At 33.3% G+C, this 14417-nt stretch overlaps 1 protein-coding gene across 1 annotated transcript in view; it reads right to left on the reverse strand.

The window, feature by feature from the left end:
- AGPS (alkylglycerone phosphate synthase) overlaps nucleotides 1-14417 on the reverse strand; it is a 143890-nt gene that overhangs the window by 85575 nt on the left and 43898 nt on the right. Inside the window, exons 3-8 of the mRNA XM_068544862.1 lie at nucleotides 12471-12561; nucleotides 10508-10628; nucleotides 10338-10412; nucleotides 5501-5572; nucleotides 3923-4002; nucleotides 2649-2729 (exon numbers count right to left, since the gene is read on the reverse strand). Of these exons, the coding sequence (XP_068400963.1) occupies nucleotides 2649-2729; nucleotides 3923-4002; nucleotides 5501-5572; nucleotides 10338-10412; nucleotides 10508-10628; nucleotides 12471-12561 (520 nt within the window). The remainder of the gene's footprint in view (nucleotides 1-2648; nucleotides 2730-3922; nucleotides 4003-5500; nucleotides 5573-10337; nucleotides 10413-10507; nucleotides 10629-12470; nucleotides 12562-14417) is intronic.

Raw genomic sequence — 14417 nt, forward strand, 5'->3', positions numbered from 1 at the left:
CATGCACTGCAACAAACAGCCTACATGCCGCAACTAAGACCCAATGCAGTCAAATAAATAAATATTTTTAAAAATAAAAAGACCTTTTAGAAATACTAAAAAGAAAAAAAAAGACTCAGGATTTTGGCTCAAGCTTCCCAAAGAACTGAATTTCCACCAACTGGGAATGAGAAGTCTGCAGAATAAGCAAATTGTGGAGAGAAAATTGAAATTCAATTTTTTTAAATGTTAAGTTTGAAATGTGTATTAGATATACAAGTGGAGACGTCAACTAGGCAAGTGGATATGCAAGTTTAGAGTTCAAGAAAGAAGTCTGAGGTGATACAAATTTAGGAGTCTTTGGCATATAGAAGAAATATTTAAAGTCAGCTGTGTTTGAATGAAGCAGATAGTACTCAATAAAAATCAGTGGAATGAATAAAAGTTCTAAGTACTTTACATTATTAACTTATTTCCTCCTAACAAAAACTTTATGAAGTAGGTATTATCTCCATTTTATAGATAAAGAAACTGAGGCATTGAGAAATGCATTCCTAGTGGGGGGAAATCATAAGTCACATATCCCCAGACTATTAACTAATGAAATTAAGTAGCCAAATATTTAATACACCTAGAAACAGATTCCCAAAATCCAAAGTTAACATTTAATGACCTCCCTTAAATTTCATACATATTAAAAAATGTAATCTACAAGTTAAAAAGATGAAAATTTGTGCTACCCAACTAATATATTTGTGTCATTTTAAAACTTCTAGAATGAAAAAGCAGGAAGTTTTAAGTTGGTTACCTCAGCTGAAGAAGAAACTGAAGAATACAGAAGCATAATGAGGAAGAACTTGAACTGGGATCAATACAGCTGTAGAAACTATATTAGAGTCTACTAGAGGCAAAAAGAAATGTTCTATATTCGCATTTAGGGAAATAAACTAGTAGGTAAAATATCAGAAGTTCCTAGTCTAGGAAAATGTCATTTAAATTTCAAGGAAATATGTTCCTTGAATTTTAATTCTAATCTTTAAAAAAAAAAACAACTTGGAAAGATTAAAATACTACATCAAATGGTATAATAAAGGATATAAAAATTATAGACATGAAAGGCCATCCTTTGTTATAAAAAAAAAAAAATCACTGTGTTGATAATGCCTCTCAGCATAACAGAATACTAATACAGGCCTTTTTACAGGTTTTTTTCATTAAATACTATTATTCAACCCACAAAGTTCATTATAAACTATAATAATTAACAAACCTAATTACCTTGAATTATATAAAACCTTGACTTACTGAAGATCTTTAATGCCTCAATGAATATGTTCAATTTTATTCTAGTTCTCTGTATCTTAGTGCATTAACTCAAAAATAAAGATAAAAGTTTAATAATGTTTTTCAAAGCCTTTCATCCAGAATTGGTCACCAGCATACCAACTTCATTCAACTCTTTACCATGAAATATGGAAAAAGATAATAAAAAAAAGATCAACAAGCATGTCACATTTCTGTGTTGTTAAAAGGTAGGAAGAAAAAAAAAAAAAAAAAAAGGTAGGAAAGAGGGGTCTCTGTAACCCAAATTGAACAAAATGGTCAGTTCATCACCAGCGAACTGGACTTTCTAACTTTTGTTTACAAAAGCTGAGTTACAGTCATCTTGACCATATTTGAAAGGGCTGAAGAAACCAATCCATTTTAATAATTAATGGCTTAGAATCCATGAACAGAACCTCAAGTTTCGTAAAATTCATTAGGATCCCAAAAAAGTGCTATAAGGACTCCAGGAGTTCCACTTATTCATGAGATGAGCAGTTTTCAATAAAATTATGCTTTGAAAATTTCAATGAATAGCAAATACCAACATCTACCCAAATTGATCAAATTTATCATTAATTTCTGAGACTTCTGTGTCCAACTTGTTCTGTTTCGCTCCATTCTTGCTACTCTGTCTCAAGTCACTATCAGCTCTTGTCCAAATTATTGCAGCAGCCACTTAATCCACCTTTACATGCCCATCCATCCTCCACACAGTAGCTCACGAAAACTAAGTACAAAGGTAAAGTTCAAACTTTTGCGGCTTTATGATCTGACCTCTTCATGTTTTCCTGGCTTCACCCTTTACCACTACTATACGTACACTCACCCAAAATACAAACACCAAGAATATGTGTTCTCCCATATACACAGACTAGATCTCAGCCATATTCAGCTATCTGCAGATCCCCCAAAGCAACAGCTGCCTGTAAATCTTCCGCACATGCTGCTTCCCCTGACTGGATTGTTCTCCCCAACCCCATTTCCTTTTCACTCTCACTCATCCTAATTTAATCCTCATTTTAAATGCCGAGTCCTCTGTGATACCATCTTTGTTCAACTTCTCTTCGAACCCCATTTGATAAGCCTTAACACCCCACATTTAGCCTTCACCTAGCAATTCTCACTGAGTCATATTGTCTATTTACCTAACTTTCTGTCATAATATAACGTAAGCTTTCGTAGGGTAGGAGATGGGTGTCTTATTCACTACTGTGTTCATAGCATCTAGCTCAATATCTGAGCCACAACAGAAACAGAGAAAGCTTGTTCAGTGAATATATTGTGAAAGGTACTTTATTCATAGAGGGGATACACAGCAGTTTTGAAAATTTTAAATAACATACCTGTCTTTCCAACTCTTGTCCTGTTATGCCAGCCTCTACATGAGCTGTCAGATTGTTCTCATCAACCCAGAGGATTCGATTCTGTTGCAAAAGAAGAAAGAAGTTTCATCTCCAGGAACAGACACTTTCTCAGGAAATATTACTTCCTAACTGAAAGCAGCAAGTGACAAGATAGAAATTAAGCAAGTAGGGTTACCCACACTAGAAAGCTCCACTTGTTCCTGACTATACAACATGACAGACATAGTAACACAGGCAGTATATTGCACAGGAGTTGGTTTAAAACATAGACATTCAGAAAGTGAGGAAGAGGGTTTCAGATAAAATGAGACTAAAAGAAACCACCAAAAGCTAATGCGGGCCTTGTCTGAATCCCCATTCGAACAATGAAATGAACTATAAAATAAAGACAATTTTGAGACAACTGGAAAATGAATGTGGACTGGATATTAAATGATATAAGGAATTACTTTTAATTTTGCCAGAAGTGATAATAATATAGTGAGAAAATGTCCTTTTTCAAAGAAATACACAGAAATATTTGGTATAAAGTAGCATATTATCAGGATTTGCTTTAAAAATAGTAGAGGAAAAAAGATAAAGCCAATATATGTAAATACTTATTTAATCTAGAGACTAGAAATACTATTCTCTCTACTTGGATGCTTGAAAAACTTCAATAAAATAATATTAAATTTTTAATTATAATAAAAGATTATATAAACAGGAATATTGTTGACTATACAAAGATTAAGTTCATACGCAAACTAAAACTTTAACATAGCACAATGGCCAACTCTTGGACCATAATGAACCAAAATTTCACAAAATAATCCTAAAGTTTATTAGCACCTTTATTAATTTTAAGTTAATTTTAAAATTAATTAGCTCTTCTATTCTTCCAAAAGCAAAAATGCAATAGCATTAGTAAAACTTTGGGGAACAACTAAGTTTTGATGATTCAAATTAACATTAACAAATATTATTTGTTTTTTAACAATACAAATCAGGTCATCTATTGTATCACTATTCCAATCCATGCTTCTCAAATTGTCAATTTCACATGTCAATTTGGTAGAATCCATCAAGATATATGACTTAGAGTAAGAGTGAACTTAGCTTTTAGAGGTCTGAAGACAAAGGTAAAATATAATGATGAAAAAAATTTTAAACAAAATGGACAATATACCTTTTTAAAAATAACTAAGACTGAGCCATAAAGACAACTTTAAAACCAAACACTATCTTCAAATACATCTTGAATTATCATATACCATTTGTGAAGTGTCCAAAGAAATTATTGTTCTTGTCTCATCTGCAGGACACATCAGGCCATATGAAACACTTGTTCCTCCTGCCAAAATAGGAAACAACAGCTATGCTTAAATATTTTACTTTTAGCTACATTTCTAGGGTAAATCCCTAAGACAAAGTATACAGATAGGCCCTCTAGGAAATAATACCTATTTCTACTTTGCAAAATGTAATTTGCAAATGCTAACACACTATAAGCAAACTCACCTTAATTTTATGGTGCATGCCAAAATGAAGAAATATTATGGAGCTGAAAGTAATGGGATATGGCTCCATCCCCTGGGCACACTCAAGTGAAGCCCCTAGCAATTTGTGGAACTCCAAAAACATGATTAGAAAAGTTCTAAGCTAATGATTACTGTGGAGAGATAGCGTAGAAGAAAAAATAACCATCCTATACAACTAGAGACACCATTATCTCCTTTCTGCCATATTTATGAGATTCACTTATCACTTAAAACATTATCTTATACACCCAGGCAAAAAGGCTTTAATAAATTAGAATATAAAGTTAAAACTGCCCAGATTATATGATATTCAAAAACAAATTTATATGTTCTTTGGTGAAAAAGTGATTTTAATATAGAATAATTAATACATAGAAGAATTTAAACAATGTACTCCTACTTAACATTTGTTGTCAAAGGAAAAATGCTTTCTTGATAACAATACGGAACAATACGGTGTTCTCAGTTCTTAACCAGATCTGTACCATCATATAGCAGAATAAAGTTTGAATTGGTACTTTCATATCTTTTGGACAGAATATAAGTGGAAGTCACCTTGATGCAAGTACAGGGGGTATTGATCTACACAGTGAAACAATGTTAAGAACATGTCTGTGATTAGTAACCACTATTTCTTGTCAAAGTCATTTGAAATCAGAAAAATATTTCATTAAGAGTGGCAGTGTAATGCCTTTTTTGCATGAATTCAACGCAAAGTATCAGCTGAAGAAGGTATCTGGAACTTCTGATTTGCAGAGGTCCCATTTCCATTCCATCAATGCCAATTCAGTCAGTGAAGGCAATTTCCTTTGGCTTGTGTAAGCTGTTAAAATGACGTGGTTGGTGAATGATCAAGAGAGATTAAATTTGTCTTAAAATGTAAAATAATGTTAGTTTTCAGTATTAAAAGATATTACTGATTTGGTTATCACTGTCCTGGTTGCATATCCCTTCTTCTCAAAGATTTATGTTGGGTATAGTTAGCCTTTGAAAAATAATATTCTCTCTATTAAGATAAAGGTTAGAAAGTAACTACTAAAGCAGGAACATTTTCTTATTTAGGCAGTAAGCCACAGCTTCAATTAGGATCCATATGGGAAAGAAGCCATGAACTAAGGGTAAATCATGTCTCAAACAGTTCAGGTAGATTTACTCAGAACAGAAATAAACCAGCATAACCAATAAACACCATAAACCAATTTTTCAAAATAACCATTTCATAATTATAAGAATGTTTTCAGTGGGATGGCACAAATATTTAAAATAGAACAAATTTACATCACATTAAAATTCAAAACACACAATACCTACCACCAATTGGTATGATACAAAGGTTATATTTGCACGCTAGATTCACAATCTTAACTACATCATCATGACACGCTGTTGAAAAAAGGGAAAATAAATTAATCACAAGGGCATGAACAAAATCTGGGTAACCCTACAAAACAAGGGTCTGTAGAGTTCTTCAGTGTCTAAACTTTTCCTTCATTTATTCACTCATTGACACATTAAATCACTATATTAAAAAAAAACTGTTTTTTCTCTTTTTTAACTTTTCATTTTTTAATAATTTTATACTTACAAAAAAGTTGCAAAAATGGTACAAAGATTTCCTTCACCCAGTAGCTGCAAATACTAACATCTTATATAACTATAAAAACTATAAAAACCAAGCAATTGACACTGATACAATACTATTAATTAATCAAGAGACCTTATTCAAAATTTGCCAGCTGTTCCACTAATGTCCTCTTTTCTGGACCAGGATCACATACTGCATTTTAGTTGTCACATCTCCTTAGTCTTTTTTTTTTTTTTTTTAAAGACCTTTGAGCCCCCTGACTCCAAACTTCCAGGCACCAGAAGCTCAAAATTTCTCAAGCCTGTTCCATTGATGGACAGCTCAGACTGTTAGAAAGTTCTTCCCATTTGCCCCTCTAACTTCCACCCGCGAGTCCTCATTCTCTGCCTCTGTTGCAACCAAGACTATCTCCTTAGTCTTCTTTACTCTGAAATAGTTCCTCAATCTACTTTGACCTTGACAGTTTTGAAGAGCACTGGTCAGTTATTTCATAGAATGTCCCTCAATTTCGGTTTGCTTATTTCCTTAGGATTAAATTCAGTTTATACATTTTGGCAGGAATTCCACAGAAGTGATGCTGTGCCTTTCTCAGTGCATTATAACTGGAGGCGCATGATGTAGATAAGTCTCATTGCTGGTAATGTTAACTTTCATCATTTAGTAACACAGTACAGTAGTCCCTCAGTATCCACAGGGGATAGGTTCCAGGACCCCTACAGACACCAAAATCTGGGAAGCTCAGGTCCCTTAAAGAAAATGACATACATACAGAGTGAAGTAAGTCAGAAAGAGAAAAACAAATACCGTATGCTAACACATATATATGGAATCTAAGAAAAAAAAAAAAGTGGTCATGAAAACCTAGGGGCAAGACGGGAATAAAGACACAGACCTACTAGAGAATGGACTTGATGATATGGGGAGGGGGAAGGGTAAGCTGGGACAAAGTGAGAGAGTGGCATGGACATATATACACTACCAAACGTTATATAGCTAGCTAGTGGGAAGCAGCCTCATAGCACAGGGAGATCAGCTCGGTGCCCTGTGACCACCTACAGGGGTGGGATAGGGAGGGTGGGAGGGAGGCAGACGCAAGAGGGAAGAGATATGGGAACATATGTATATGTATAACTGATTCACTTTGTTATAAAGCAGAAATTAACACACCATTGTAAGCAATTATACTCCAATAAAGATGTTAAAAAAAAAAAGAAAATGACATAGTATTTGCACATAACCTACAGCACATCCTTCTGTATACTTTAAATCATCTCTAGATTACTTATAATACCTAATACAATGTAAATGCTATGCAAATAGTTGTAAATACAATGTAAATGCTATATAAATAGTTGCTGGCATGTTGCCTTTATGTAATTTTTTTTCCAAATACTTTTGAACAGCATTGGTTGAACCTACAGATGCGGAACCCTTGGATCAGAAGGGCCAACTGTTAGGTTTCTCCATATAAAAACACTATAGGGCTTCCCTGGTGGCGCAGTGGTTAAGAATCCACCTGCCAATGCAGGGGACAGGGCTTCGAACCCTGGTCTGGGAATATCCCACATGCCACAGAGCAACTGAGCCCCCCTGTCACAACTACTGAGCCTGCGCTCTAGAAACCGTAAGCCACAACTACTGAGCCCACGTGCCACAACTACTGAAGCCCGCGCGCCTAGAGCCCGTGCTCCGCAACAAGAGAAGCCACGACAATGAGAAGCCCGTGCACCACAACGAAGAGTAGCCCCTGCGTGCCGCAACTAGAGGAAGCGCGCGCACAGCAACAAAGACCCAATACAGCCAAAAATAAAAACAAATAAGTAAATTTATTTTAAAAAATTATAATTAATAAATATCTCGTGAGGAAATACTTTGATTACATAAATGTTTCATACTTTTGCCCACTAATTTTTGCATCGATTGATGATTCTTTATTGTTCTTTAAACAAAACTTTAAACATTATACATGACATACTGCATACGAACTCCTTTCTACTGTACACACCAAAGGGTACTTTTCAGTGTAAAAGTTAAGTATTAAAATCCTGAAGGCAGAAGACTTTAAACACCAAACAAGAGGTGCTAAGACTCAATTTGACTAGCAAAAGGGAATTAAGGAGGGGAACAACATGGCAAAGAGAGTGTTTTAGAAAGATCAATCTCCTGATAAATTATGTAATGGCATGGAGGAAAAAGAGATTTGAAGCAAGGAAACCATGCAAAAATTGAGTATCACTTGCTTAGGACCTGAAAGGGAAATAAGGATACAAATGAAAATATACAAATTAATATCCATTTATGAAAGTAAAAATACTGTTCTATAAAAGTTATGATTATCATTTCCCAGGTTTTCTTAAAGCTAGGAATATGTCATTTGCATCATTCCAAATTTAATAAAAATCTATTTTCAAGCTTTCAGATTAAGCCTATAAAGCTCACTATCTGTGGTAAAAATTTTTAATAAATGGAATACTAGTTCATCAATAATTAATAAAATACCCAAAGATGTCTGTTAAAAAACCTTTAATAAGGCAAAACTATTTCAAGGATTGTCACCAAATCAGAAGCTTTCCTTTACAATGTTATTTGACACAGCACTCCCTCATCCCACTGCCCACCCAATTTATTCTCTATCTTTTTACTGTGCCTTGTTTTTCTTTATAACATTTACCACCCTTCACTACATTAAATATTTGTTTATTGTTCTGTCTCCTCCCACCCCCACTTAATTGTATAGCACCTGAGAATAGGGATTTGTGTTTTGTTCAGTGTCTTATCTTCAATACCTAGAACAGTACCTAGCACATATTTTCACAGGCCTAAAGTTTCAATATTTAGACTGCTGAAAATAATGCATAAATTGAATAAATATTGCTAAAGGAAACTTTATTTTTATAAGTATACTTACCACAGACAACATACAATGTATAAGTAACTAACTACTTGTCCAAACTAAATGAAAGGTAGAAATAGCTACACTGTGTACAGGTCACAATGGTGACAAATCCTGGTTTAAGTATGACTCCAAATCAGGAAAGTTCCATATATTACAAGTTCTTACTCTTAGATAAGCCCTAGACATCCTATTAAAGCAACATGTAGAATTCAGACTCCAATTACAGACAGACTTAAAGACATCCACAACGACAGACTTCCTAGGTATGTGTACATATGTATATATACAGATATGGTGTGTAGATATTTAAACTGCAAGATGAGAAAGCCACCTCCACTCTATGGAATACCACATTGTCTCAAATTGCCATATTGTCTCAAAACTTACCCTCATGCAAAGAAAAACGTGAACTTTATTACCAAAAGGAAATTTACATTAAAGTTAAATAAAGGCCACAGTTAACTGACAACCTGTTGGGAAACAAACTATTTCCAAGAAGTTCTTACACTGGAAGATTCAACAGAACAAAATTTTAGACTTGGTTTGGGCACCAATACACTATTCAAATAGATTCTTTTCTCCCTATATATGTCACCCTCCTTCCTATCCCCAAATTAAAGTAGGAATTTTCCCTCAGATACTCCCTGAAAAGGAAAAGGATCACATCTAAGAACCGAGAGTCCATGAATGAGGCAATTTTTTGAAAAATAAAACATTCTATATAATCCTTTTATGGAGTCTGAAAAGAAAAAAGGATCAGAAGATCAGTAGAACTTCTTAAAAGGTAAGTATGGACAGTAAGGAGCAGTATACCTATTCTGCTTAAAGTTTCTGCTACAAGACGTGGATATAAAAACCATATATATATACACTACCAAATGTAAAATAGATAGCTAGTGGGAAGCAGCCACATAGCACAGGGAGATCAGCTCAGTGCTCTGTGACCGCCTGGGGGGGTGGGATGGGGAGGGTGGGAGGGAGGGAGATGCAGGAGGGAGGAGATATGGGAACGTGTGTATATGTGTAGTTGATTCACTTTGTTATAAAGCAGAAACTAACACACCATTGTGAAGCAATTATACTTCAATAAAGATGTTTAAAAAAAAAAAAACATATATATAAATATAGTGCCTAAGCATCAGCAAGAGCAAAATAATAACAGAAAGCTCATCCATCTTCCACCTCAAGCCAAATCCCTAAATGAAATTAATTTCTCAAAATTTAATTATTTATATCAAAGACAATATCCATATTAAACAACTTGTTTCATCATTTGAATACCATATTTTTTAGCCCACAAGTTAACATCAACAAACTACTATTATTAGTTGCAGTAATCAGTTATGTTAAGAGTTTCTATACATCTGAATATATCACTGATTGATAATAATTTCATTAAGCTGTCAAATTAGCCCAAAATACATTTTTCTACTTACCTCACAAAAGGATATGTACATACTAAATGAAGATTTAATCATCAACAAAATTAATCATTAAAAACAACCATTCAGGATGATCATATTAAGAATATGACCTTTAGTAAACTCTAAAAATATAGCAATCTATATTTTTTATAGCTCATGTTTAAAAGTACGTATTTCCAATACTAAATTTACTTAAAATTTAACAATACTAAATTAATAATACAAAGAATAACAAGAACTTACTTGGCCATAAAACTATATCAGGAATTCGCTGAAACATTCCTTCCCTGAGCAAAAATATCTCATGAAGACAATGACCTGTTTTGAGGTTTAAAAAAGAAAATGCAAAAACATCTTAAATTATAGGAAATTTACAAATTAAAAATAAATAGCACTTACATAAAGTTGCTTACCATGAGCTCTAAATACTCGATCATCTGCTTCTTGTGAATATGAAATATTAGTTTCTTTAAGGTCATGAAGAAAATCTTCATTTACAATAGAAGGAGGTGTATCACTAGGATTTAAGGATGCCTAGAAAATAAAATTGGTTTTCTTTGACTTATTTCTAGAAAATAAAATTTGAATACCTATGTTACAGAGAGTGACTACAAAATGTAAATTTTTTTACATCCAAACTAAGACAGAAGCATAGGAAAATAACAAATAATACATATGGAAACCAACTCTGTGACAGTAACCAATTACAAATGCTCTGGTTAATCACATTCTGTAACATAAGTTATAAAAGCCTATGTTTTCTCTTTTGCTTCTATGGCCCACCTTTTCATTATTTCTAAAGATTACAGTTAAGGGGACTTCGGTCCAGTGGTTAAGACTCCCTGCTTCCACCGCAGGCGGCCAGGGTTCCATCCCTGGTCAGGGAACTAAGATCCTGCATGCTGTGTGGCGTGGTCAAAAAATAAATAAATAAAATAAAATAAAAATAAAGATTACAATTAAGAACAAGGAAGATAGCAAAGTCTCAAATCTTTGATTTTAGACTAGGGACACTGGGGGAAAGATAGTTAACTTTTGCATTAACTACATTTTCACCTGTAGATAAAATTTATCATTTCCTTTTATTATTTTTAAATGATCAGCAAAAAGCCTCCCGATAAGTAATAAACCCATTTTTACAGGACTGCTTTAAAACTCACAACATAATCATAAACTTGATACTTAATTTCAACTAACAGGTAACTTGAAAAGTAAATCTTCAACTTTAAAGCTATGTGACATTGGGCAAGTCACCCAACTTCTGCAAGCCTTGGCTTCTTCATCTGTTAAATGAGATTATCACCATCATACAGATACCATCATACAGATTACTATTTTGTTAAGTTATTGAAAACTGAAAGGGCTCAAAACAGAAAAAAGAAGTGCATGTAAAACTGGTGAAATTTCTGAATATGGTATATAGATTGCATCAGTGTCAAAAAAGTAATCACAAATAGTCAAAAAAGGAAATAGAAGAGATCTTTAAAGAAAAGTTAAAAGAATTTGGTTTGAGAGGGATAGGAATTAGCTGTTTAGCCTAATTTAATACTAGAATAAAATGTAACTGTGGATTTATAAATAAACCAAACAAGCACTCACTGAATACCTACAGTCCTTAATAATATGTTGGATATAGTGGATAATATAGTGTAAGCCATAGCCCCTGCACTTATCGAAGTTATACTCAGTTAGAGGGACGCAGAATACCATGTCATAGCGAATAATACTAATAAATAATAAAGATTATAATTATACAAAGAAATGTTAACTATTTCATTAGCTTAATACGTATATAGTTTAAAGGATTCTAACCACCCCCGTCAGAAAAGTGATACCACATGAGCAAACTAAAATTCTCTATCACTCATATCTTAATCAAACTTTTACTTTACTTTTTTCAATCTTCAAATATTCTAAATGTTTTGTTAGTAAATGTAACATTATATTTTTATTTTAAATTATTCTATATTAATCCTAGATTACTGTCAGTTCATTACAAAACCTAAAAATAACAGCACCTTATATTTTTGTAACAAAGTTCTCTCACAGAATTCATTCATTTGAACTTCACTACTACTTGTGACACACAGGACAGACAGTTACAACTCTGAGGCTCAGAGAGGATTACAGATTTGCCAGATAAATCTCAGATAAATGCTGAGATTAGGCTCTATATCTGTGATGCTAAAAAAAAATTTTTAAAAAAATCACCCCTAGAAAGCCCAACAAGGCCAATATGACTAGTAAACTTCTTAACAAAAAAATAACAAATATATTAAATAACTATAACAAATTACTAAGATAAGTCTAATTAATTTGGGATTAAACACACACACACTCAGTTAACAATATTATTAATCATTCTTATTTGCTTACTTTAGAGGTAGTTTTATGCTCCAGACTTACTCCAAGTGTATTTTGGATCCACTCTTTAAAAGTTGGCAAAATCATGCCACTAAGAGGGTACCTAAGGTACAAAGAAGGTAAAACATTAGAGTAAAGTATCTTCATTTAAGTTCAAATCTTAGATTCTGTTTCTAGTAATGGTCAGGTAGTTCCTATTGAACCAACCCTCCCACATATAATGATAAGCTCTGGACAAAAACAAAACAAACAAAACCCAACTATTTGAGGGCAGTATAGATAGCCCCAAACCAGGGAAAAATAGGTGGTAAGGGAGTAAGAAGAAAACAGCACTACATGAGTTTCCAGTTTTGTTTTATTTTTTAAACAGGCTTTAGCCTGAGGGAAAGCCCCAGCTAGTACCACAGAAAGAAAGAAGAATGCAGAAAACCTACAGTCTTCCTGGCTGAAAGAATGAGAGGACAGTGCTCACAGTGAACACAGCATCTGGGAAGAGTACAGAAAAATCACACAAATCCAGGAGTCAGTCAGAGGGACCTATGTATAAACTCTGTCCAAATGTCTGGCTGATCTTGAATTATACATGTATGGAGCAGACACTAAGCAGCCCAGCTAAGCTTAAAAGAACAGAACAGATAATTCAGCTGCTCACCACCAAAGAAGGAAACTTGAGATGAGTCAAGTTAATTGCTTGGTTTAAAAACAACAACAACAACAACAAAAAGCCTCTTCAGAAGAATGTAACAGAACCCAGAGTTTCTACAACATACCATTAACAATGTCCAAGATACACTTCAAAATTACCAGACATAAACAAACAAGAAAGTGTGATCCATAATCAAGATAAAAGGCAATTAATAAGAACCCCAAGATGATCCAAGATACTGGAAATAGCACACAAGGATTTTAAAACAGCTATAACTACACTAAAGGACAAAAGGGGAAATATGTTCCCAGTGAATAACAGAAAATAAATCTCAGCAGAGAAATAGAAATTATAAAAAGAACAAAATAGAAATTCTATAATTAAAATTGAAATAAAAATTCATTGGAGGAACTCAAGAGCAGACTGGAGACATCAGTGAACTTACAGATAGAGCAATAAATCATTTTTAATCTGAAGAACAGAGAAGAAGATTGAAAAAATAAAGAGCTACAGAGACCTATGGAACAACAGAAAAATACTAACATACATATAAATGGAGACCTAAGAAGAAGAGGAAAGAGGGAAAGGAGTAAAAAAAAGTATTTGAAGAAATAATAACAGAAAGTTTCCAAATTTGATGAAAGACATAAGTTCGCAAATTAAAGAAGGTCAGAGAACTCTAAGAAGATAAATGCAAAGAAACTCACACTAGGCACATCATAGTCAAATTGCAACTTAAAAAAGAAAGAGAGAAAGAAGAGAAAGAAATCTTAAAAGCATCTAGAGAAAAATGACATATTACCTATAATATAATAACAACAAAAATTATGACTGACTTCTCATCAGAAACAATGAAGTCCAGAAAACAACAGAACAACATTTTTAAAGTGCTGAAAGGAAAAGAATGCCAACCTAGAATTTTGTATCTGGTGAAAATATCCTTCAAGAACAAAAGTAAAATAAAGACATTTTCAGATGAAAACTAAGAGAACTTGGAGCCAGCACACCTACACTACAAGAAATTCCACAGGAACTTCTATAGGCTGAAGGGAAATATAACACTAAATGTACAGTGAAATCTTCACAACGGAATAAATAATGACAGAAAGAGTAAATATGTGAGTAAATATAATTGACTATTTTTCTTAATTTCTTTAAAGTATATATGACTTAAAAATTATAATACTGTATCATGGAGTTTATGATGTGACAACTAGAAAAAGAACAGGGAATGGTAAATAAACCAGATTTGCAAGGTGCTTATATTTTACACGAAGTGCTACAATAAATTTAAAACACACTAAAGAGCTCTA

Source organism: Eschrichtius robustus, chromosome 5 (genome assembly GCF_028021215.1).
Source record: "Eschrichtius robustus isolate mEscRob2 chromosome 5, mEscRob2.pri, whole genome shotgun sequence".
In the NCBI taxonomy this organism is placed as follows: Eukaryota; Metazoa; Chordata; class Mammalia; order Artiodactyla; family Eschrichtiidae; genus Eschrichtius; species Eschrichtius robustus.